Below are 26,530 nucleotides of genomic sequence, written 5' to 3'. Positions count from 1 at the left end.
AGAAGAATTTGAAGATCCTCCCCTGAGTAGAAACAGCCAAAGACGACAACAAACAAAATTGAGGTGGTCAAAATATGAAAATAAATTTTCTCAGAATGTTCCTCCATTTCTTGGAGATAACAATGTAAATATTGCCGGAAATGATCAAGTTAACGTGTTTCCACAGATATTTACAGATGAGCTTCTCAATGTTTTAGACCAATCTGTATGCGAACCAAAATGGAAAGGAACATTTCGGATTGAGTCCAGGTGAACTGAAAGTGATTCTTGGAATAAATCTTGCAATGACTTATATCTGTTACCAAGAAGACGACAGTATTGTTCTCCAGATGAAGGTTTACGTTGTAAAGTTGTAGCTGACGGAATGCCAGTAAACCGGTTTTGATCTCATGTAAAGATATCTTCATTTTATGATAATCCGCAGCCGTGAGATGGGGATGACGGTCATTCTTAAGTTACGATATGTACTAAATAAACTGATGGAGAGATTCAACTTTGCTGTGAATGATGAAGAGTATCAATGTATTAACGAGTAAATAATGTAATTCAAAGTCAGACTGAACATAAAGCAATTATATACCCAAGAAACCGAAAGTTTGGACCGTGAACATTTGAGTAATGGAAGGGAGTAGTGGTTACATATACGATTTTGATTAATATGTTATGAACATACGATTTTTAACCCTTATTACTCGTACCAAAATCACTTTGTCAAGTTTTCTACAATACAATGTTTATTCCATTTATTTTTAGTGTTATTTTGCAAACTATATGTGCCACGATTCAGAAACCAGTATTTTACCCAAAATACATGAGTTTCAATCAAGTGGACAGATCAAGATATGAATAAATTCTGATAAGAAAATATCAAATTTCAACATTTTCTCTTTTACATGTCATAGTATACTAAGAACAATTTGTAAGAAAATCATCATATGTCAATGAGAACATAATTTATGCATGAAAGTGTTATTATACATGTAAAAGGTATGTTATATTTTGATTACTGGAGCAATTTTATTGTGAAATCAAGTAACAAATTTCTTTCGTGTATTTTATAAATTTAAGACCCCATAAAATGAGATAGCACTCAAAATGACCCCATTTAACCACATGTGGTTTACATGCAACTCCCTCTCTTATTAGTTTCCGCTCTACATTTCCGTATTTCCCTCCACTACATCATATTATATCAGGTTAGTTAATAAGATAGTGGGTTAGAAACGTTGCATATTATGCTCTCCTAATATCTCATCAGTACACAAATTCACACTTCCAGACTTGAACTTCTTTTTTCTTCCTAATTATTCACCCTATAATGATCACCTTTATACCTCTTTCTCGTTACTCTTAAGCTGACTTTCCGTCTGATTCCGTTCATTTCCCCGTAAATTTTGTTTTTCATGGCCACCATTTGCCTCTCTAAACCCCCTTTCTTTTTAAAACGTTGTTCGGATACTGTTTTAAAGTCATTATCTAATTCTACATGTAAATTTAAAACATTAGGTGACACTTTCCAAGTTTTCGGCACACTTTTCAGATACTAATCAGAATATAACTTAACGCGTTTAACAAAAATAGTAATAGACTATTATCCACCGTATTTCTAAAATGATTACAAGAATATCAAAATCTGACCTTTCATAAGTAGAAGCTTCGCTTTGTTATAATTAAATATAACTAATTATTTGCTGAGCAAAACTATATATTTTAATTAAAATTCAACACGTGTTACAGTTTCGCCAACTAACTCTTTGGCTTCATCAGACACTATGTGATACAGAATAACTGTACAGTATCTTAGCTGTTGTATGTATATACGATTGTACAGCGGCGGACACTTCTAAATGGTACAGCCATATGGAGATTTACGGCTAAGGTGTACCATTTAGAAGTGTCCGCCGCTGTACAATATCTTAGCTGTTGTATGTATATACGATTGTACAGTTATAATGTATCACATAGTGTCTGATGAAGCCAAAGAGTTAGTTGGCGAAACTGTAACACGTGTTGACTTTTAACCCTTTCATGTATACTGGCCTCATATGAGGACACATATTTAAGAGACCCTTCCTTATCCAATTCAAAGCGGAATTTTCTGTAAATGCACGAGTGCCTTGTAGAAGAACAGGAAAGCATCGATGAGATGTCACAAGGTGGCAGCACATCTCGCTTTGGTGTTGCAGTTGCAGGAAGATATGAAAACGTGTCTGAACAAATGTTGAGCATATGCTCGTAGATAATATAATTTTTTCAGCGATTGGAATCACTTTTGCAGGTAAATATTTTTTAGTTTGTTACTTTGGTGTAATTTTATGAGATTGTCTTGTTATTTTGACAAGGAATCTGCTTGATCAGAATATCAAAAAAAAAAAATAGGATATAGTATACGTAAGACCGTCTGAGTTCCAGAAGAAGCTGGACGCTCATACTTTTAGGGATTATTCATTGAGTATCTACGAACTTAGAAAGGGGGTAACAAACCCACTTTCATTTACTTATCCACTGATACGAAAATAAAAAAGAACGTACCTATTTGCCCTTGTACTTTATATGCTATAGCGCATTACATTATATGCAACAAGGATTTTGGTCTGCATCATGATATAAATTTAAAAATATTTAACATTTTTCGAATCGAAATCAACAAAATTTATTCTAGAAAGTAAAAATAGAATGTTAAGCACATATAATGAAGACAACGCAGTGATTTAATTTGGTAACGTATAAATATATAATATGAAGTATCCTCGTGCATGGAAAACAGGGGGTTCTCATGTATACTATTACCAAAAAAAATATATATATATATACATATATATATATATATATATATATATATATATATATATATATATATATATATATATATATATATATATAATTTTTTCATAATTCATGCAAGAGAGGGTTAATGAAAATGTATAGTTTTGCTTAGCAAATAATTAGTTTATACTGAACTTTCATTTCAATTCATACGTTAATAAGAACATATCTTGAAACCACTATTAACATTTGAAACCACTAAAACTATAACTATTAACTGTTTATGAGAAAACGTACCATATGTGCAAATTGAGGCAATGTACGCTTCTAAATATAATACTAAAACTGTTTAAAAACAAAACAAAACATGGCAACATTTTAGAAGATCCTCTAAAACATGATTGAAACCCAAGTTCTGACTCCAAGATAGACTACTTAGGATAGATTAGTTTCAAAAATGTTCACTGTATTTTAATTAGTTTATTTATTTTTTATTTCATATGTTCTTTGCATCAAGTTATGTGGTTTTCATTTTTAAGCAGATTGAAGTTATTGTAGTCTACTTTCTCTTTGAAATGACTCCAATTTCAAAGTATGAAATTCTTTAATTTCTTCATAACTTTAATTGAAGCTTTGTATCTTTAGGTGCAGACCTCGATTCAAGTTACTTATATCACTAAATTATGTCATCAACAATTGTAACATAGTAATTTAAAAGCAAAAATCTATGGAAATGAAGTGTAATGAAAGATGGCAGATTAATTTGAGTCCTCGGTATAAAGTTGTTAGTCTGTCATTTGCTACAGTAGTCTGTGCTTTCAGGAAAAACAAGAAGCAAGGATTTGCAGAAGTTTTGAGAGTTCTATTACGTGTAAATTATTATATGGAGATTAACTATAGGGCATCACTAGAAATTAGAGTCTAAACATTAAAACGCTTTAAGAAAGTGTCTTTCTTCTTGTTTTCAACAGATCTGTACTCCGCGACACATTGTATGGAAAAATACAAGGAATTTGTGAGACTATCACAAATGATTACATAATTGTTTAAATTCTCCTACATATTGTCTCTATATACCAGGGTATCCATAAGTTTGCCACCATGCTAGAACATGATCTTTGGTCACCTCTGATAACGTGGTTAACAGCACGCTAATGTACAGAGGAATCATTTCATGGTACATATTCATTAATTGCAGCTTTTAGTCTCGTAGCAGGTGATCTTCTGATCTGAGATACTGAGCAGCAAAGAACATTTATTCCTGAGCCCCTACTGTATGAGTTCCAAAAGAGATACACAGCCTATGAAACAGCACGAAACATTTGTGCAGCGAAAGTGAAACATTCAGTGAGTTACGATACAGCAAAGATTGTGCTGCTCTTCCTTTCAGCTACTTGTACTTGTAGCCTACAGATGATTTAATGATTCATTTTGTTAATTATTTCTCTGTTTTATAAGTTTAAAGTTATTGACCAAGATGGAACCGTATTATAAATCTGAACCTAAAATTCTAAAACAGACTCCAGTGAACGCAGTCATTTCATCTCCTAAATTAACGTTTCTTTAAAACAACACCGAGAAAGAAAAGAAAGTAAAAAAATTACAATACGAAATGTTTTTCAATTGTTAGAAGATTTATCTAATGATTTATATAAATCATTATAAATAAATGAGACGCTGAAGAGAATCAAATACCATATTTCAGAAAAATAATTAAAGTTAATTTTCCTGTTGTTTCTTTAAATATTGATATTATGGTGTTAAACAAAGAAAACATGATAGAAGAGTACCAGGCTACGCTTCGGGGATTTGCTTCCCCGTCTCTTGTTACAATCCTCTGATGTTCGAATAATATAGAAACTACTCTAACAAAATTTTTAGTAAATTTCGTTGCTCATAAATGTAGGGAGGATATAAGCCAATATTAGAGGGATGACATGGCAAGCTTTTAGAACAACTCATCTTAAGCATACGATGTAGTCACGTTAAATGTTCACAAAGTTGTTAGCCTTGAGAAATAATGCTGGATTGTACCGTGAAAAGATAATCTGTGAACCTACACCTGAAATAAAATAATATTAAAGAAATGGTAGTCAATTGCGTCCGGTGTTTGGGGTATGAATTTATGTTTCTACTAGATATACGAGAATAGTTATAATATGGCGACTGAATACTGGGCTAATTTTAGTTCTTGGTGGGATATCTCGTGGTGTACTACGAGGGACTGAATTTATTAAAATCGAAAAAGTTGCGCATAAAAATTATTTGTACTACCTCTCCGGATGTGGAGTCCCGTATTTCGTGAGAAGTGGGATAAAGGAAGCTGCAGATCCCTGTCTTATTTTGCGTGATATGCCGTGGACGATGCAAAGGAAAGAGAGGCAGGACAAGATGTGGGTCAAAAATGTAAATAGGTTGATTATAGCTTGCCAGAAAAAGACCCAGCAGGAAGATTCCACATCTTCAACATGAAAGCTGTACGCTGAACTGTGGAGGCAAATCTGAACACCAGCACTCGTACGTTGGTTTCGAGATAGTACCTCAAAATCAACCAAGAATAATAGCCACTGTTGGCAAGGTATACAGACGATGTCAAATTGTTCCAACTATCTCATTCTTGGCATAACGAGGGGTGGAAGTGTGCAAAGCACTGTTGAAGAAACCCCTGTATCAACGTTTCAAGGAACTAATTGTGACGTCAGATAAAAAAATGAGTTTATTATCGGAGTTCAGACAACAGTAATCAATGATTGGACCCAGATCAGGACGCGGAATCTGTGGTGAAACAGGGGCTGTTAAAAACACAGTCATACTTACAATTGGTGTATGGTGGAATTTGGAAAGTCCCGTACACTGGAGACTTGTTCCTCATGGTCGTGCAGTGAAAATTGAGCTGTACTGTGAGGAACTGGAAGGAAAGTATCAATATGTATCACAAAAATATTCACATTAAATCAACCGCAATCATCTGGTGGTGGAGATGGACAATATTTCCTGCCATAGGTCTAGTGTGACCTAAGAAAAATTTCGCAACTTTAAACTGTTACCACATTCAATGTGCAGTCCCGGTTTAACACCAAATTTCACGGATCAAGTGGTAACTGTCATTACTCCTCTATATCTCCGGAACGGTTGAGATAGAGTTTTTTTTCCCTCTAGTGTGTTTAATTGTACACAAAAGCACTTCGTTTGCCATAAACTCGTCCACAATATCGTGTCACACTTGAATCGGTTTCCTCGTAAGTAGTTACAAGCTTTAATCCCCTAAATTTATTTTACTGGAAAAAAATATTATCTTAATAAACTGTGTAAAGCATTAACTTTACAATTGCAATGGTTATACGGTAAACTAACCTATGAATAAGGCACTGGTGAAAAAAAAAAAGAAATGAAATATTTCAGTTTTACGTCCGACGCTTTTGCAGGTTAGGCTAAAGGAGACGGTGATGATGAGAAATGAATGAAATGGTGGAATAAAGAAAGTCAGAGGAAACAGGAGAACCCCGAGGAAACCCACGCACACAGTGTTTGTCCACCACAAAGTTCACTTGGCTGGAGTTGGGATCGAACCCGGGATCCCACGCACCAGAGGTGAACGCTCTACCAATGAGCCACCGCGGCTCCGCTGATGAAAACTATATATACTACCAAGGATGTTATAAAATCGAGGTACTGCCCGTACAACAAAATTGTGAAGCCATACGTCACAACTTCGCCATACCTACTCTGCCCACTCCGCGCCACTAAGATCACAATGTTTCGAGCCAACAATCATGGCGGAAACGAGAGTAGCCAATCAGACGTGCCGGCTCAAACGATGCTAGATTGTTTTTCGGCTTCATTGAGTTGATATGATGAAGATAGGTATGGGCAGATCCTCTATTTTATAACATCCTTGTATACTATATATATAATTGAATTGCGTCGAACCTGAAGAAATGTACAAATAATTTTTATATCCATCCATTCTTTACTTGTTACTTAAGCCTTTGGTGAAGACGTGGATAATATATACCTGTGTTTGATGTAGAAAGCTCCAAGTTTGATTCCCAATGGAGTCTCAAGGAGCATACAGTCTTCTACGTACTCTCTGTTATATTATTATTAATTATTATCAACAATTCTTTGTAATTTTTAAGCCGAATACTCATCAACATTATTGTATATAGGGAAAGTAATAAGAAAGCAATCTTTTTTTTTCTCAGTTCGGTTATTTCAAAAGATTACGATGTGCACTTCTTCATGTTTCTGGGGAAGTACTTGAATCCCTCTGCTCCCCGTTGCTGTGCCCATGGCTTAAACTGACAAAACAAAACGAAATACAAAATTAAGAATTTGAAGTATAAAGCTTTTCTCTATTTTTCGTCTATATATAAAAGTATCGAGGCAGCTGGGTCATGTTTGTGCCAGAGTCTTGGCAGTTTTGCTATTCTTGCACATTTAGTCTTGCTTTTGGTCTTGCATATGCATCCTCGGTCCAGGGGCGTAACTAGGCTGGGGCAACCGGGGCGATGCCCCAGGTCCAAAGACGATCAGGGTGCCCGCTGGTACGGTCGTGAATAAATGGGAGTCGTAATTATATGACCTACATTCTAATGGTTTTGGGTGACCACTTCCAACCTCTGCCAAATGTAAATTTAGTACTGTCGTAAAAATTAATAATGACATAATCCCGTGTCAAAACCTCTGGCATAGTCTGTGGAAGATGGCAACATTGCATCTTCCTTCACCATTTGACGCTCCACCAATGTATAGTCCAAACAGTGAAAAAGATAAGAAAAATTAAAACCTATTATTTCCGTCATCGAAATATCTGAAGGTCTAATCCCTTTTCAATACAGCTCAATTCTTAATATTACAAGCACTAAAACTTCCTGACCCTATCAGCCCAGAGGAAATACTATCCACCCCAATAAAATTTCCGTCTGGCCCAGTCACTTGGAGAGCTAACGTGAAGTTGGCCCTCCAAACTTCGTGAATGGCTAACTCCATTTCAAATAAAGCCCAAATCTTGAACTTTGCTACACTTTTAGTCGACACAAAGTACTGTCAATTCCAATAAATGTATTTGTCAGAAATATCATAGTAGTGAAGTTGACAACGACAAAAGAAGCTGGAAAATCGCATTTCAATAAGTTTAATAGCCCATATTTCGGAAACTATAATAGATAAAACGCTAAAAACTTGCTGACCCAATTAGCCCAAACGAAGTACTAGCCAGCTCAATAAAAATCTCGTCTGGCCCAGTCACTTGGGGGTTAATGTGAAGTTTGCCTCTCAAACTTTGTGAAGGTGTAATTCTGTTTCAAATATACACCAAATCTTGAAACTTCCTAAACTGCTAGTCGACACAAAGCACTGTCAATTTCAATAAACGTATTTGTCAGAAATATCATATTAGTGAAGTTGGCCCGACAAAAGAAGCAGGAAAATCGCTTTTCAATGAGTTTAATTGCCCATATTTCGGAAACTGTAATAGCCCAAACGCTAAAAGTTACTGACCCAATCAGCCTAAACGAAGTATTATCCAGCCTAATAAAAATCTCGTGTAGCCCAACACTTAGGGGGCTAACGTGAAGTTGTCCCCTTAAACTTTGTGAAGCTGAGCTTTGTTTCCAGAGTAGCCCAAACACTAAAAGTTGCTAGCGCAAATAGTCCAAATGAAGTACTTTCTGGTCCAATAAAAATCTCGTGTAGCCCAGACCCAGACATTTGAGGGGCCAACTTCACACAGGCCCGTTCCGTGGTACAAAAACATTGATATCTTCTTCTCGACATTAAAATTACCAGAAACACTATTTTCTTCCACAATATATCATTGTCAACAAAAGAATTGACAAGTCACTTAGAACAAGTTTGAGATTGGACTAATTTATATAAAGTTCTTTAAAATTCTTATTTTATACCAAAATGAACACACCTAATTTATATAAAGTTCTTTAAAATTCTTATTTTATACCAAAATGAACATACCTTCTTTGATACTTTTGAATGATGAGAGCACAAAAATGGACTCAATTTCTCTTATTTTTTATACATTAGAAAGTACGAGTGTCCTTCATGAAGACTGTATGATTGATATGTATATAGTCACCACTTAACTTTTGTTATTAACAGTGCATAAAATAATCTGTGTTTTTTTCATTATAAATATTCCAAAATCATCATAGAAATACTAGAGGAGTGTATTTTGAAGATAAAATGATAACAGCTTATTGGCTATAATCACAAGTTTACCTACTTTTTTTTTAACACTATCTTTTAATGAGATAGCGAGAAAATTCATACAACTGAATGTTCACAGTATCGACCGATTACGTAAATATTGTTTCAATGTGTCATATCAACATCTATTGTATAGTTTCCAATTTAAATGTACACTGACTAGTCAAAACGTTATGATTACCTTCCTAACATCTGATATGTTCACTTTTGGCTGCAGGATAACAGCAATGTGGTTTGGCATGGAAGTAATGAGGCAATGGAAGATGGCTGGTGGCATACGCAGCACATCGACACACACAAGTAATTTAATTTCTGTAAATTCCGCGTAGGGGGAGATAATCTGTTCAATAACATTCCAAAAGTATTCAATTGGGTTAAGATCGTCTGAGTGTAGGGGGCGTTAAAGCAATTGAAATTCACTATTGTGCTCCCCGAAGCACTACAGTATTATATTGGTCTTGTCATGAAGAGCGTTACCCTGCTGAAACATGCCACTGCTAAGTGGAAACATGGCCGACATGAATGGGTGTACGTGATCAGCAATGACCTGCCGATAGCTTGGAGCCTTTTGATGGCCTCCACACGCACTACTGGGCCCATAAGTGACAATGTGAAGGTTCTTCAAACCCTAAGACGACAGCCACAACTGGCCTGTCGTCTTTCTACTGTACACGTTAGAGCAGCTTTTTCCCTGGAAGACAATAGATTCTGACTCAACCATGCAAGTAGTGAAAGCAGTGTCGGGATTCATCGACGCATATCACGCTGTGCTATTAATCTGCGGTCCAATGATGATGGGCATGTGTCCATTCTAGCCGTTGTCATTGATACCGAACAGCTATCATTGGTACACGTGTGCAACATCGGCTGTGCAGGCCCTTATCTAGCAGTGTACGGTGAACTCTGTGCTTATATATATACGAGTTTTGTTTACTGTTAAAGGTCTGTTGTTAACTTCCCACAGCTTGCGCTCCATCTTGTACAGTCACGAACATTAATAAATGGAGGCTGAAGCCATTATTTATTACGGCTCCAACCTCCATTATTAATGTTCGTGATTGTACCAAGCTCGACAATCTACAACGTCCAACATTTTAAATGAGATGTGACTGACCCACGTCTTGTGGTTTGGTGCTGGTTTCACAGTTCTTTCTCCATCTTTCAAAGACACTCTGCTATTTCCCACCTTCGGGAATCGTGCTCTTCCGACCATCATAATTTGACCCCTATCAAACTCTGATGTATCTCTGGCCTTTCGCATTCTACGCACAGGTACCACACTGACTGATTGAATGAAATCCCTGTCACCGTCTGGCCAGCAATTCTGTTGTGTTGCATAACTCTCACGTCAGCGAAAGGACTTCGTTCAAAAAATAGCGGATGATCATAATGTTTTGGCTGGTCAGCGTATATATTTAATACATCACACTTCTTTTAAAAAATTAGTACTTCAATAATATAAAATATAAGCTTGTAGCACACTCCAAAAAAAAAGCACATTCCTCATTTTCCTTGAAATCCCCCTGGACCATTTTTAGGACTCGAAAAAAGATAACGTATCCAGATAAAAAAGAACGTCTGGTAATCTTATTCACAATCATTCATTTCTACTTATCACCCACTCTCCTTTAGCCCAAAGGCCCTAACTATTCATTTTATATGAAACACCCTGTATCAGCAGTTGTTCTTCGAATGATACATGAAGCCTATTTGTCTTCTTCGCATTTGATAGAAGCATGCCGCTGTGTGAGATAACTGCACTTGAATTTATATGAGATGTGATAAGAGACGGACATTGATCTCAATTTTGACGTCAGTCTTACTTGGTTCTCCCATTGACAAGCGAGCACAACTTTCCTCCTATCGGTACGTTTACATGTTTTGTTGTGATTTGATGCAAACAATATTATGTGCATTGTGTTTCATTGTTAGTGTAGTAGTTGCTCATTGTGTTACCGTAGTAACGAGCTGATAAAGTGAATACATTGTACAAAGTTCATCAGTTCAATGTGACATTCTTCGGCGAAGAAAGTGGCTTCTATTCAATTAATCATCTAAATACTAACATTTTAGGTAAGTATTATAGTTGGGGTTGTCAGATTTTTCAGAGAGGGAAAAGGAATATTTTAGTACATTTAAGGTGAGAAAACGGAAGATTTTATCATTTTTAGGATGAAAAAGGAAGATTTTACTACTTTTAGGGTGAAAAAAGATTTTATTACTTTTACAGTGTAAAAGGAAGATTTTTACTACTTTTAGGATGAAAAGGAAGATTTTATTACTTTTAAGGTGAAAAAGGAAGATTTTACTACTTTTAGGGTGAAAAAGGAAGTTTTGACTACTTTTAGGGTGAAAAAGGAAGATTTTACTATTTTTAGGGTGAAAAAGAATAGCAAATACGTGCATGATTTCACATAGTAACATATCAATTTTATTTCAAAACCGGGGCAGTTTCATTAAAAATAATTACAATACACAAAATAGAAAAAAGTATATTACAATTCTCAGTAGGAACTCATGTAGTTCGGTTCCCACGTTAAGCTGTAAGTCCTGATCTCATATAGCATCGGTGCTGAAAGGGATATTAAACCAACCAAGTATAGTATATAAATCTTTGTTGCTTTTTAATTGTATTTTAATGAAGATTTTGCATCTTTTAATAGTCGCACATCCTTTTGTATTTATTTTAAAAATCCTTGCAGTTCATATCGAAATTTAAAAACAAAGATCTGATTTTATTAGATCACAGTAGCTGTTTCTGGCATCACAATATCACTATCGATCAAAACTGCGATATTATCGAGACGATATTGACGGTTGAGACGTTAAAACAAACCTATTCTTAAACATAAAGTTGGGGTGCCGGTTACATAAGTGATAATATGACAGTTTCGTTTCACAGTGTAAAACTACAGTAGACTTCCAAACTATAGAAATTCAATACTCAAACTTGAAGTATCAGTAACACTTGCGATGCCGTTTAGATCCAAATTTATCCCCTCAAATTGGGAAAGAGGGAGGTATATAAAAATGATGCAAAATGATCGATATTACTGTGAATCCATAGCTTTCAGGGCCGTTAAGATGAGCAGTGACATTTGCAATCCAGTTTAAATCCGATCCAGTTTAAATCCCCCGAAACTTTAAGGAGGGGGAAGGGGTGATATATTTTTAAAAAATATCGAAAATGACTGATATTAGTGTCGGATCAATGGTTTTTCTGGTCACTGGCATGAACAGTTACACTTCTAATGCCGCTTAAATCCAAATTCAGCGCCGTGACCTGGGGGAGGGGAGATATATATATATACAAATGATCGAAAATAACCGATATTAGTGTCGAATCCTTAGTTTTTGGGATTGCTGTGATGAATACTAACACTTCCGATGCCGTTTAAATCCAAATTCAGGCCCGCAACTTGGGGGTGGGCAAATATATAAAAATGACTGAAAATGACCGATATTAGAGTCGAATCCATTTATTGGGGTCCTAAGATGAGCATTAACACTTCCGATGCTGTTTAAATCCAAATTCAGCGCCGCAACTTGTGGGAGGGAGAAGGCGTGGTTATATAAATATGATCGAAAAAGGCCGATATTAATATTGAATCCATAGTTTTCGGGGTGACTGAGATGAACAGTGACACTTGCGATGAAGTTTAAATCTAAATTCAGCCACCATTAGTGCTCCTAAAGGGGGAGGTGACATGTAAAAGTAATTGAAAATGACTATACTAGTGTAAAATTCATAGTTTTGGAATCCCTAAGTTTATTGGTGACTGATTTGGTGCTCTTTATACCCAAAAGGAAATGTATTCTCCCCGTGCGAAGAACGGGTATTCTGCTACACTTTAATAATAATAAACGGAAGTTTCACATGTTAAGTTCTTTAATATATTTGTCGCTGCTCAAATTTACGCACTTGTGCGGTGTATGTGTGTATATGTAAATAAGATCATCTCTCTTTTTGAGTTGTTCGAAAAATATGAAGAGGGATTTTTTATCGCAAATCAAAAACTAAAAAGTAAAATTAAAAGCCGTTGATTTAAAAAAAATTCCTGCTAGCGAAATATATATATGCTGCAGACACGTTACAGCAAATAAGATTAGCATCAGGCGAAGAAATAGTTTTTAAATTATATTTTCCTGGTTTTGCCAATATTTCCGAACAAAACATTTTTTCTAATGGGTTCAAAATTTCCAAAAATTTTACACAGCACAAGGAAGATACGGATCTCCGTAAAATATATATTTGATTTTAACATACTGGTATTAACTAAAATGATTCTGTCCCTGTTATTTTAACACTTCACTGCCATAAAACGGTAACTTTATAAGACTATTTAAGATAATTTACATGCGTTTGTATTAATTAATCTAACTAAGGTTATATTTTAGTATCTTTTGTAGCCATAACTCTATTCTATCACGGTGCTAACTTTAAAGGAGTGGTGCAAATATATTTGTTGCCACAAAACTTCACTATTCTAATACAAGAAACATAACTACTCAATGATCTTAACTGTAAACTAGTAAATATAAAATAGTTCTCATTTTAAAAGCATAATGTAGTAAAATATTCGAAAATTTTAATTTTTCCCAATTTTTCCTGTTTTTTTTTCAAGCTCAGGAAAAAACAGTAAAGAACTGTTTTTTTACCCAATATTTTCGTTTTTTTTTCAGGTCTTTACAACACTAGTTACATATGTATTAATATAATATACAGAGCTAATATGTTCTAGTGAAGTATTTTTATTTTATTTATTTTTTTCCACTGGAAGATGAAATATAAAAGAAAAAATGATATGATTAACCAGGTAATGATTAAAGTAATTTAAAGGACGAGTCCATTGTCTTGGGAAAAAAATATTAAATATTTTAAGATATCCAAATCATTGTGCATCAAAATTTGTTTGATGAGGGGTCAATAACCATAGTGTTTATTCTGCGCTTCTATAACTTGAGTTCTATTTTTAGATAATAAAGAACATTGGAATATAAGATGATTCAGAGTTCCAACCTCTTCGTTGCACCAACAGAGGTGAATCGGTCCGATGAATTTTGTACAGAAGATATGGAGTAATTGCAGTGTTGAAACGAAGTCTATAATATAAAATGTTTTTTGACCGTGACCAAGTGCGAAGTACATTCCAGGTGGTTGATTGTAAAGGGTTAGTTTGCCAATAGCATGTTCATGGTCCACTTCTGATTTTGTGTTTCCAAAGAACAGTTTGCTCCGAGATGATCTGGTTAATGTGAAATAATAATAAGTTGAGAGGTAATAATTTTATATTGGCTGAAAGACCAGAGTTACGAGATTTTTTGGATAAATGGTCAACAAATTCATTCGGTTTTATGTCAATATGGCTTAGGACATGGACATAATCTATGATATGATCCATTTCAATTAATTTTTAATAAATGGATTCTATGTATTGTAAAATTCAAGTAGATTTAATTCTCCAATGAACAGAAGAGAGTGTTTGTAACACACTGTAGGCATCCGTGGAGATACATGCACATCGTATATTGTTACATTGAATGAGTAATAAGGCTTGTCGTATTCCAAACGCTTCACCCTCAAATACTGTAGTGGCAACTGGAAGTTTCAGTTGTTGAATAGCATCAAGTTGGGAAATAAAGATAGATACTCCAACTGCGCTATGTGAAACCTTGGAGGCATCAGTGTAAAGGAAGATTGTGTCAGGATTGATCGAGAAAACCTTGCCAGGTATTTTTGTTTATGCAATAAGATTGATCTTCAATCTTGGTATCTACATATGACGGCAGAATAGGTTTTATAAGTGTTGTATTTGTTTCATATGCGAAACTATAGCATGGAAGGTTGAGAAGCTTTATTATTTGACTTTGGAGGTATTTCAAAAGTAGACATGCTTTGTATATCCATGGTAACTTCGTGGCATATGGTAATTTGGTATTGCGGTTCTGTACTTCTAATGCTCCCAATTGTTTGAGTAGTGGTGAATTCGTAAGAACGAGTTGAGATATGATATATTTACAGGCAAGTTTGATTATTTTAATAGATAACGGTAGCGTGCCTGTTTTCTCCAAAGTGACATTATTAGGACAGAAGCGAGATTGGGAAAGTACAATTTTTAAAATAGTGTACTGAATCGCTGTTAGAACTTTGGCATGGTGGTAGAATATACCGGTATTATACTTCCATAGAGAATCTTGGCTTCAATGCATTGTTGAAAAATAGTATATAAAGTGTGCGGATGAATGCCCTTTTTTTTCTTTTGGAACTTAACCTGCGAAGAATGTTTTGTTCTTGTTTACATTCTTATATTATGTGAGTTAAATGTGATTTCCAAGTTAATTTGTGATCAAGGTATAATCCAAGATATTTGATATTTGTTGTGCTGTGAAGCTGTGAATGTGAAAGTTGAAGAGAAGGAAAATGAGAGATTTTCTTTTTAGTAAATACTATGTAATAAAATTCCAGTTAATTTCTAAACCATTGTTGCAATTATTTACAATGAAGACTCCAGTTTCTTTCGATCAGTATCAAGATCATTTGTAACAAAATATTTGAGTAAGTAATCTGCAAAAAGAAAGCTGATACAGTACAATTGAAGATTTCCAGAAAGTCCACCATGAAGATGTTAAAAAATGTGGGACTAAGCATGCTACCTTGCATAAGACCAAGAGAAGTTCGCCGAGAAGTGCTATATTTATTATTTATTCTGAGATAAATTTGTCCATTAATGAGTACATTATAAACAAATCTAATGAAAGCGGTAAGGATGTTCAATTTTGCCATTTAAGTTATCAATAAATCCAATTGAATAAGGCCATATGCCTGTTGAAGAGTAATGCTTATAGCCATAAGATATTGACGATGTTGAAAAGTTGTCCAAATGTCTAAAAGGAATGGACTAAGTGCATCTAAACTTAACTTGTGTTTCCTAAAGCCTGTCATATTGGAAGGAAATATCTGGTGATATTCCAGAAACCATTGTAATCTGGTTAGAATTAATTGTTCTAATGTCTTAGATAACAAGATATTAAAGCGATCGGTCTATAGCTGGTCGCTGCTTCTATGGGTTTTGTTAGTTTCCGTATTGGGGTAATCAGAACTTTCTTCCGCTGTGAAGGAATCTATGAAGTTTTCCAGATGGAATTAATAGAAATGTAACAATGCAGAGATTCCCTCCGATGGAAGATTCTTGACGTGTTTATAATGTATTCCATCGAAGCGTGGAGATGAATCTGTTTTTAGTGATTGCAGTACAGTGGTTATTTCCTCAATAGTGAACGGAAGATCAGAAGTAGTGTGATATTGACGTTGTGTTTGTCGAAGTATTATTTTTGAGGGCATTAGCTTTCTGATAAGCTGGAAGATGATTTTTTCATTAGTGCAAAGAAATAATTTTCAAGTCCGCTGTCTGGAGTTAACACTTTGTTGACATTCTTGAGTCCACCATGGAGGTTTGACTGGAAGACTACGAATACCTGATGATTTTGAAGGGAGAACCGGCTGCACTTTTGAATGAAATACCGAAGTTTTTAGTAAAGTATCCAAACTTCGTGCTGCTTCCTGCATATCAGGAATAATAGTAGGAATTGAAGAGTTATTTTGAAATTGTGAAGCAATGAAGTCGCTGTATTTATCCGAGTGTAACTCCGTAGATATATGTTGCAAATAAGAATTGAAAAGTAAAGAGGGTCCATGAATGGACATAGGTATTTTACAAACTGATATCTCAGTAATAATGGGAAAATGATCACTACCGAGTAAAACAACTTGCCAGGAGGAATAAGTAAAAGGTTTAGTTCGTATCAGTGAAATATCAGGTGCGCTTTTAAAGTTAAAAGAAATGCGAGTAGGTGTACCATCATTGAGGAGGAGACATATCAACAGTAACAAAAGAAGGAATATAAATGTTCACAAGATTAAAATTGTGCACTTGTATTCCTAGGAGTTGGACATTAGAAGGTTTATTGCGGATTTTTACTAATAGTTCTAGATAGAAAAGGTCGTGACCTATACCTACTGCTATGCTTCCATAACCATTCTTTCGAAGTTGCTCGATGAACTTGTAATTGTTTATGCGAAGCAACGAATGAGGTTTTGACCAAGTCTTCTGTAACATGAGCAAATGTGAATTAAATATATTGATCAAGTGTAGTAGGGTATAACTTTTTCCAGTTGCACTCTGCATGTTCTATTGAAGAACTACTAGATTTTCGAAAGTATCGGAAGCCATGTTGAAGCTATTTGGTGGAAAGAACACTAGTAATTTGTTGAAGTAAAGTATCTAGAATTTTGGTATTGGGGTAAGCAGTTAAAGTGACAGAAGCAGTAGTCAATATTTGTTTTATTGCTTTTATTTGATTAAGGGGGAGGATTATTCGTGAATTATCATTGTGCCGGGATAATTCACGAATCTGATCATTAGCAGAATTGTCATTATTGGAAAGGAAAGTATAGTTCTGGCGATTGTTGATTGGTCCAGGTGAAGGCTCTGCATTATTGTGTCCAATGAGTTTGTTGTCAACGGAGGAAGCAATTGTAGATTTACTAGATGAAACTTGCATGTTAGAAAATCTTAATTTGTCTTTATTACGAGCTAAAACTTTAAGTTCCGGTTTAGATTTCGGATTGTCGAATCTCAATGGAGGGTAAACATGGAAGAAGAAGCGCAGGAAATAGAAGACACCTCAAAAGATATTGAGGAACTTCTTTTACTCTCGAAAGATGATTTAGATGGAGCAAAGTGATCATCTTGCAAACCATGGGGCCGCGGTAGCTCAGTGGTAGAGCGTTCACCTCTGGTGCTAGGGGTCCCGGGTTCGATCCCAGTCCCCGCCAAGTGAACTTTGTGGTGGACAAACACCGTGTGCGTGGGTTTTCTCGAGGTTCTCCCGTTTCCTCCCACTTTCTTCATTCCACCATTTCATTCATTACTCATCATCACCGTCTCCTTTAGCCTAACCGGCATAACCGTGGGACGTAAAACTCAAAGATTTCATTTCATTTCATCTTGCAAACCTTTTCTTCGTTTTCAGGGAGGAACTGCAGGAAGAATAGAAGTAGAGGGTGGTTTGTAATGTAAGTTCACTGATTGTGAGAATACGTTGTGAACAGGAGGATTTCTAATACTTTCACTGTAGATAGCCGTAGTATTCGTGACATTGGTTGAATTTGTTTTATTATTAGTCGTTAACATACTAGCTTCATTAAAGGATAGATGTAAGTTGGCCATTAATTGGACAATTCTTTTTGTAATCGTTCAGGACACTAAGAGAAATTCGCTCTATGATTAGACTTGTAATGGTAACTCTGTGTATGATTGGAACAATCAGTTTTAAAATGATTTTGACTACAGTTTGTACATAATTTTGTGCCTGCTTTACGCTTACGGTTCGTGTGACCGTATTTTAAACATCCATCAAGGCACTGCCGAACGGCTGGAATATATGGTTCTACAGGAAGTTTGAGATGGTATAGTTGTACTTCTGATGGTAATTTATGCGAACTAAAAGTGAGAATAACTGTTCTAGTGGAAACTTTCTGGTTATTATTTCCATTTCTAAAAATTCGACGCCCAGAGATAATTGGTATCTCAGATTCCAAGTCCTGTAGTAAGTTATCTGCTGAAATGTCAACATCAATGTCTTTCACTACTCCCGTAGAATATAAAGCGTGATTTGGAATATAGGGCGACCAGTCCTGTGTTTTATGAATTGGGTGACACAGGAATTGATTGGTTTCAGGTCCTGCATTAAAGTAAGTTTTAAAAGGTTTCTACCAATTGTTTGAATGTTGTTAATGCAAGGGATTTCTGATAGATAGAGTTTCCGACTTGTAGGCATAATATGCTTTCTCCCAATTTCTCCATTGTTAGCTTTTAAAAAGATGAAATATGGGCGGAATGATGGTCACTATATAGATTTACAACATGATCATTATGTTTCGAAAAGCTTTGAAATTTCTGTTTCTTATTTCGAATTTTATCTATGATTCGTATTGATTCAGTTCCCTGAGTGTTTTCAACTTCTTTTGCAATTACTTCCATTTCTTCTGATATTTCCATTGATTCTGAAGAGATAGGGATTATGTTAGTATTTAAGACTTGAGATGTTATTTGGATGCCATTTGCATTTGTATGAGGCTCCAATGGATGGAGACAATTGATCATGAAATATGTTTATTTAAAATAAGATTATGCATTAAAAATAGCTACACATAAAAACCAAACAAACACAACATTAAACATTAATAAATAACACAAATTAACAATGGACAGATCTTACCGATATCAAAAAACATTAAGTACCCAAAATGTATCATAAACTAAATACACTTTCTTCTTCTTCCTAAATCCTCAAGATTAGCTTGCCGCGCTATTTCAACAGATGAGTCGAGTAATTTTGTCAGTTTCAATGAAAACAAAAGAGCAGAGGGCTCCAGAAGTTGTATTTACAGTTCCAAATAATATAGCTGCTAGGTAAAGAAAGTATATGCAGGTATACGATCCATATTTGTTTTCATAAATCTGATTCTTTATCTTCCTAACCTTTGATTATTTATTCTTTAAAGTTTCCTGTTCAAGAAATTTAGATTTTTAAAAATACAATTTTTCTGCTATTATAGTCTGCTGTACATTCTGTTATCACAAAACTTAACTCTTAGAAATCCTATACGTAGCATATTTTTAGAACCTATCTGAAACAAATGATGGCGGAAGTACGTTATCCTTTACCAATCCATACTAAAAGAATTAGTTCACTTATGACACCATTTAGACAATTCGTCTCATGTTGCACGATCGTATGTTAGGCGATAGTACGTAAAAATTAAATTGCTTACATAAAATTCGTTTAAACACTTAATCATAAATATTACTTTTTTCTTAACAACTCTGAGAAATCTTACTCGATTCATTTTTCCGTGAAACTTTTTTTAAAACATATACCTATTTCGTTTTAGGAATGAAGATCCTTTACTTGGCTGTATTGTTCTCTGCCCTTTGGACTGAATGTGTGTGCCGTATTTTTATTATAAATGCTCCAGACGAAACTGTTAATAATTATGAAGGTAAGTGGAAAACATTTTTTATCGTATTTCAAGATATGTAGTTTCAAAATTTGTGACCACCTGTTCGTAACTCCGTTTCATGACTGTAAGTCACGCGCAAAATATACATCGGCCATTCCACGTAAATATGAGCCTAAGGACAGAAAATTTTTAAATATATTTTGCTCGTTACTTATATAAAAATGACCAGAAAGGTTCAAATTTACTATTCAGATCGGTTTCTTGTTAAAACGTTTTAGTTTTTGTCTTTTTAAGCGATTGAAATTCCATGCTGTACGAAGCCAGTCGAAGGGAGAATTTACCAACAATATTGGACACCCCTAAACAACACATGATAAGCATTTGATTCAGTTGCATTGCGGTGTAGACAAGCACGTATACCTTAGGAACTGAAGCTCAGAAGTTTTAAAGCTGTTAGTGTATTAAGTAGTCTACTATTTGACTACTTTTGGTACCAAAGTAATTATGTAACGCCCGTTACAAAAAAAGGTATATATTTTTTACTATACAATTTGTACTAAAGGTCAGAAATAGTCTATCTTTTGCAAAAGTAAAAATGAGCACATGGGTAATACAACAAGAAAATGAATATCATTATATTTATAATTTAATAGGCAAAAACTGCGTAACGGGTGTTACATTGCCAATGTAACGGGTGTTACACGTGAATTGTTAGCTTGGTTTGACAGTGATATTTGTACACGTAGGCTAGCTCTAAGACTGTAAAGAGGGAATTTGAAGTTAGTAAAGTTATAGAGGGTCCTCTTCTGAAGATATGAATTATGGTAAGGGTGAACAGTGCGCGAATTAAGGGACATTGAACCGGAGGTGATGAAGTGCACTCCAAAGAAAATAACATCTAAGATATATCGTGGAATGAGGGACTCCCTCTCATACCCTCGTTAATCGCACACTCAGGGTAGTGATTAAATATCATAAAAGCGCCATATTTCAATTGAGTACTCATAACATACTACAAATTACTTCTTTATGAGAAGCCCAGTATACTGCTATTGAAAGTCTTCGTTTAGCAAATCATTAGGACTGCAGCGCGACAGATTTTCATCAAGAAAACAGAAAAACCCTACACTACAATGATGTGTACGCAGACTGAATGAAGTTGTGATCAGTCCTTTTGTGGAAAGATGTTTGTGTTGGAATGTTGTGTTGCTGGCAATGAAATAAGTAACAAAGACTATCGTCAAGTTGGAATCCCTCAAGGACTTTCGGACGAAAATGGTGATATTAGAGTTATGTTCTTGAAATCCTGTGGCGAAAAGGAATTCGAACTACGCCGAAGTTTAGAAAGTATACTAGTGACGTGCCGTAAGGGGAGTTTAGCGGGGCGACGAAAAATTCGGTAGGAAAAGAAAAGGAAAGAAAAAAAGAGAAAAAATACTTCGCATATCAGTACAAATTAGTATGCACTTAAATCCTCTTCCTGTTTTAGAAATTAGTCCTATAATGTTACTCATGTTAGGAAAATGCATGTGCACATATATAAAATGGAAGGAAAAAAGTAATTTAAAAAATCCTCGAAATCAAGGAAAAGCAGGGTTTATTTTGGAAAAGTTTCTTACGGTTCGCGGCTGGTCTGTCGACCTCACTAATAAGTACGAGGGCGCCGTCGTATACTCTCGCCCCTGAGTTTTCCAGCACGGCACAACATAATTCATTTTCATGACGTGATTGGCAAACTGCCAAATCCGATTATGAAAATTAAAGAATAACGTAAAGTTCGGTAGCAGTTTAGTTCCAGAGTTAATGTCACTGAAGCATAAGAAGAATAGACTTTTGTTGATGATCAGTGTATCAACAGACCTACATATTTAATACTGAAACTTCCTACATTCTTCTGATTTATATGTTTATTATTTTGTGTTTTTATTTCCTACACTGTACTACATGAGTAATTTTTTATCTATTAACATTGTAATATTTTGTTCTTTACATAATATGTTCATTAAAAGTGAAATTGGTTTAAGTTCATTAGCACTGTGTAACACCCGTTACGGAATTGAACATTTTTTTTAAATAAAAGCAATTGCACTTATGGAATTTCTGATTGTAATATTCACATCATACTTTCAGAAAAGTGCACGCATAATTGGAAACAAATTTTGACCTGAACGTTAGCAGAGTTTGGCTTAACTTTACATGCATCTGAAAATGCATGTCAATTTGCTGTAAGGCCCATTACGCCACATTTTTAACTCTCACTGAGTTGTGGTATCATGTATATGTAACGAATTAAGTGTTTACTAAAATACACAGACAAACGGTGATGTTTCGAAGCAGTTTGATATATCTTGACCCAGTAAGGACATTTCTATAACAATTTCTATTCATCCAAATGTAACACCCGTTTTGATGGAATGGCCGACATTGAAGTCATATAATTGAGGGGTGGATCTAGAATTTTCTTGAACGGGACGCTAGATTCTAAATTACAGTTGAAATATATTTATTTTCAATATTTTCCATTATACAGGGTGTATCAAAAGTCCCCTGGCATAGCGTAACTCTGTTATTACCAGAGTTACAACTAAATGTAAGAAGGGAAATCGTCTCCAAATATGATGTTTTCAATCTAAAGGATTTTTTAAAAAAAATCAGACGAGCCATTTGAGCTGTACACTCTTTGTGCGCCCAATGTTAAATGAAAATCTAACGTTGCCATTGACCTGAACCCACAATATAAATGAATGAATTTTCTGTCTTTTAAGCTAACATTATCGATGGCTAGCCCCAATTCAAACAGTAACTTCATTAACTTATATTGTGGGTCCCGGTAAATGGCAACGTTGCATTTTCATTTAACATTGGACGCATAGAGTGTACATCCCAAAAGGCTCGTCTGACTTGAAAAATTCCTTCACTTTCGATTGAAAACATCATATTTGGAGATGGTTTTTCCGCTTATATTTTGTTGTAAATCTGATAATAACAGATTAACCTTATGTTAGGGGACTCTTGAGACACCCTGTATATATTTTGAATGCACTGTGTGTATATATATAGTCACTCTGCAGTGGATGTAAGTACTTGTTATTGTGAGAAAAGGATTGAAACATTCATTTTTCTTCTTGTTATTGAGAGAAAAGGATTGAAACATTCATTTTTCTTCTTGTTATTGAGAGAAAAGGATTGAAACATTCATTTTTCTTCTTGTGTAATGTGTATGTTATGTTATGCAAATGTCGGACACAGACAGGAACAAAGCTATTACACTAGGCAACAAATTGAAACCTTTTTTTTTTTTTTTTTTTTTTTTTTTTTTTTTTGTAACTGGAATGAAAGTATCTGTTCTTTACTAATTTGGGGTCGCTGAATTCAAAGGCGTATTTAGAAATGTTCTATCACGTCACATTTCTGAGTTACAGAATATGGCCAGTTTCCATATCTCATATAGGCTCACTATATACAGCGCATCATGTATTGGGATAGTAAAGTAGTAAATCGTTCTTGTCTGCACCGAAACTGCGAAGACACACTAGAGAAATTAGTTTTAGAGCTTACTTGTTACTGCTGGAAATAAACCCCTAATAATCTTCTTTTGTGTGATTTTGTGTCAAACTGCCTGCACAAAAACCAACAGTAGTCGCCCATCATTGAAGCATCCCATCTGCCTAGGTACCGGCGTTCCATTTGGGAAATTTCTTGGTGGAATCGCTCTCCATGTTCAACACTCACGTCACACAAGCTTGGGGGGAAAAGTCCAAGAGAGAATCCAGGAAATTTTGCTTCAAGGGCATGTGACAGCCTAGAACTTGATAGGTTGCTATCAAATCATTGACCAACTGTACATAGTGAGGACTCTTGTATTTCCCTAGGAAACCGTCACATAACGCAGCAAATGCATTCCATGCAGCAACTTCAAAATGGTTCATTTTATTTTCAAAACCTGGGTCATGAAGTAATTTCCTTATCTGAGGGCCGGTAAAAAATCCCTGCTGCAACCTTTGTTTCACTTAAGTTGGGAAATGTTTCCCTTAAGTACTTGAAAGTTACGCTCTCCTTGTCCAGAGCCTTCACATGTGTACTCATTAAACCAAGTTTAATGTGCAGTAGGGGAAGTAAGATTTGGTTAGCATCAATCAGTGGAAGATGTATATTTGAACGGATGAACTGCAGCAACTGTACTTCCACCACGATAAAAGACAAATAACACAACATTCACGAGAATCTCTCACCGGTTTATTTATCACGGGTAAAGATCTAGCCGACTGATATACGCCACATGTTTTTCTTTTCCTTTAGTTCAGCAGTGTTGCCAGCAATATAAATATTTTTTGGCCGCAACGTAGCACCGGAAGTGACATCACGAGTAACTCGAAAATCGTACATGCTGGAAAATTTTGCGTTACGAATTTGGATTCAGCGCATCGGAATTAGTAAAGAACACATATTGGCACAGCAGTGACAAAATGGCTGTCACATAGAGTTATTTAACTTTCAACTCAGAGTCATGTACTGCACAGTTTGCTTTACATTGTAATCAACTGTTGTGCTCAAAGGTTGGACAGAGTTCTGTTGAGTATCGAGTAAAACAACTTTGTGTAACAATGTTAATAAAAGAGCAAACAAGTGTTTTATGATTCAATATATTATTTTTCGTGTGGGTGACAAGTAGGCCTATATAGAAAATGTGAAACACTATTCATTGAAAAGTGGTTCAACAGTACTCCTTGAACATAATTAGGATCGACTTAAAACTATTAAAGTACTGAGGGACACTATCACATATAAGGTACAGCGAACTACAAAAGTATCTCCCCTCCCTAAGTACTCTAATTCCATTACTTGGGGTCCAGGTCATTTGCAGTTGTGAGAACGCCTGGACAGATGCAATCCAACTTACACATAACTTTTCTCGGCACTGACAGCAATTGGTAGCAGGTCTTTATGCAAGTAAAATTGTGAGTAGATGACGTACGAAACATTTCTCCATTCTGAGATGAATTTCTCTGGTCAGAGCATTTTCCCCAATGAACATAATATGTTAATCTCAATATTACTATGTATGTAATGTATTATTTCATTATATACTGTATATTCAAAGAAATAAAAACACTGATCACACATGAATCAGAGAATTCTTGGAAGTAGACGAAAATATCAAATCTAGAACAACTGCTGGAAATAAGTTTGTAAATTGACAACTGTCTCCATTGAGAGACCTTCTCCAATTCTCCTCATTCCAACATCTTTTTCTTTCTAGAGAAGAGAAGATCTTGCTTGTCACACTGAGTATGCATTGTAATTGAAAGATTTGAAAATGTTTCAGCCTGGCCGGAACATGAACCCGGGTCTACCGAATAGAAGTTCAATGTGCTAACCACTCACCTACCGCACCACTTCAATTTTCACCCAAACTAATACCTAGTTAAAATAGTTTCATGGAAAAATATACACAAGATACTAATGCTTATGTCAGTGTCTTGATGACTAACTCGAGATTTCCTTGTTTAACTCAAAAACAAGTTATATAGACGTTTCTCAGTAAGGAAAATATCACGAAACGTTCTTTAAGTTGAGGTTACGTCATCGGTTTCAGGGATGGTCCCGATTTACGTTACATTTCTTCTCTATCATCACTTCTAATTTCCAAATAAGAAATGACAACGGAAATGATTTTCACATCCTTTGAATTCTATCAACATGTGTAGAAATAGACATTTCTATGTTTATGTTCCCTAACTACTAGTTTATTTTCTTATATTCATATGAGGAATTTGTGGCAAATTGAGTAGGTGGCACTAGCCGAGTGTTGGTCGTTCGGCTTCTGATCATGAGGCGCAATCCACTAGGGCAGGGCGCAAAATCCCTTAATTCCTTACCCAGCTCTGTACAGCAACAATTTTGGTAATAATAGTTTGTACCTTGTATAAAACCTCTCTCTAATTTAGTTTGACGTCACTTGCATTCATCCTTTTAAATATATATACAGGATGTTTCAAAACAACACCGACAACTTTGGGAGGTGATTTCTGACGCCAAGATAAGACGAAAAGTATAGACCAACCTGGGCGCACAAATACTTCCTTTCAGAGTTATAGGCTGCCGAAATCATGGAAACTTGAAGTTTAAAGGTCCATAGCCCCGAAACTATGGGACCTACCGTAGTTGGGCCAAGACTTCACTTAGGAACTAATATGTGTTCTATCCAAATTTCCATGTTTCAGAATCCTGCGGTACTTGCGCACTTCCGAAACAATTTTTATAGAAGTAGTTGGTGAGTACTTCAAAGTATATACCCCTAGCCAAACTCCATCTATAAAAATTGTTGCATGAGTACCTCAAGATTCTGAATCATGGAAATTTTGATAGAACACACATTGGTTCCTAAGTGAAATCTTGACCCCACTAAGGTAGGTCATATAGTTTCGGAGCTATGGACCTTTAAATTTCAATTTTTCATGACTTCGGTAGCCTATAACTCCGAAAGGAAGCATTTGCACACCCAGGTTGGTC

General features: G+C 35.3%; 2 protein-coding genes across 6 annotated transcripts in view; one reads left to right on the top strand and one right to left on the bottom strand.

Moving 5' to 3' along the window:
- The window catches only part of LOC145684021 (sialate O-acetylesterase-like), a 58,595-nt gene extending 39,260 nt beyond the window's left edge, over positions 1-19,335 (bottom strand). Inside the window, exon 1 of one of the 3 annotated variants that reach the window (XM_081755838.1) lies at positions 19,273-19,335. Coding sequence is in view for 1 of the 3 variants with exons in the window: in XM_081755836.1 (XP_081611962.1) it covers positions 3,064-3,066 (3 nt within the window). In the remaining 2 variants the exon portion in view is untranslated. Of the gene's footprint in view, positions 1-3,063; positions 3,338-8,739; positions 8,876-19,272 lie in introns of those variants that run through there. The other 2 variants (XM_081755837.1, XM_081755836.1) reach the window with 2 other exon arrangements.
- LOC145684020 (sialate O-acetylesterase-like) overlaps positions 2,139-26,530 on the top strand; it is a 102,870-nt gene continuing 78,478 nt past the window's right edge. Inside the window, exons 1-2 of one of the 3 annotated variants that reach the window (XM_081755833.1) lie at positions 2,139-2,278; positions 19,949-20,056. In XM_081755833.1, the coding sequence (XP_081611959.1) occupies positions 2,230-2,278; positions 19,949-20,056 (157 nt within the window). In that variant the 5' untranslated portion in view covers positions 2,139-2,229. Of the gene's footprint in view, positions 2,279-10,773; positions 11,065-19,948; positions 20,057-26,530 lie in introns of those variants that run through there. The other 2 variants (XM_081755835.1, XM_081755834.1) reach the window with 2 other exon arrangements.

The sequence above is a fragment of the Thermobia domestica genome, chromosome 4 (assembly GCF_964235325.1).
Source record: "Thermobia domestica chromosome 4, izTheDome1.hap1.1, whole genome shotgun sequence".
Classification (NCBI taxonomy): Eukaryota; Metazoa; Arthropoda; class Insecta; order Zygentoma; family Lepismatidae; genus Thermobia; species Thermobia domestica.
This window is presented reverse-complemented; position numbering and strand designations above follow the sequence as displayed.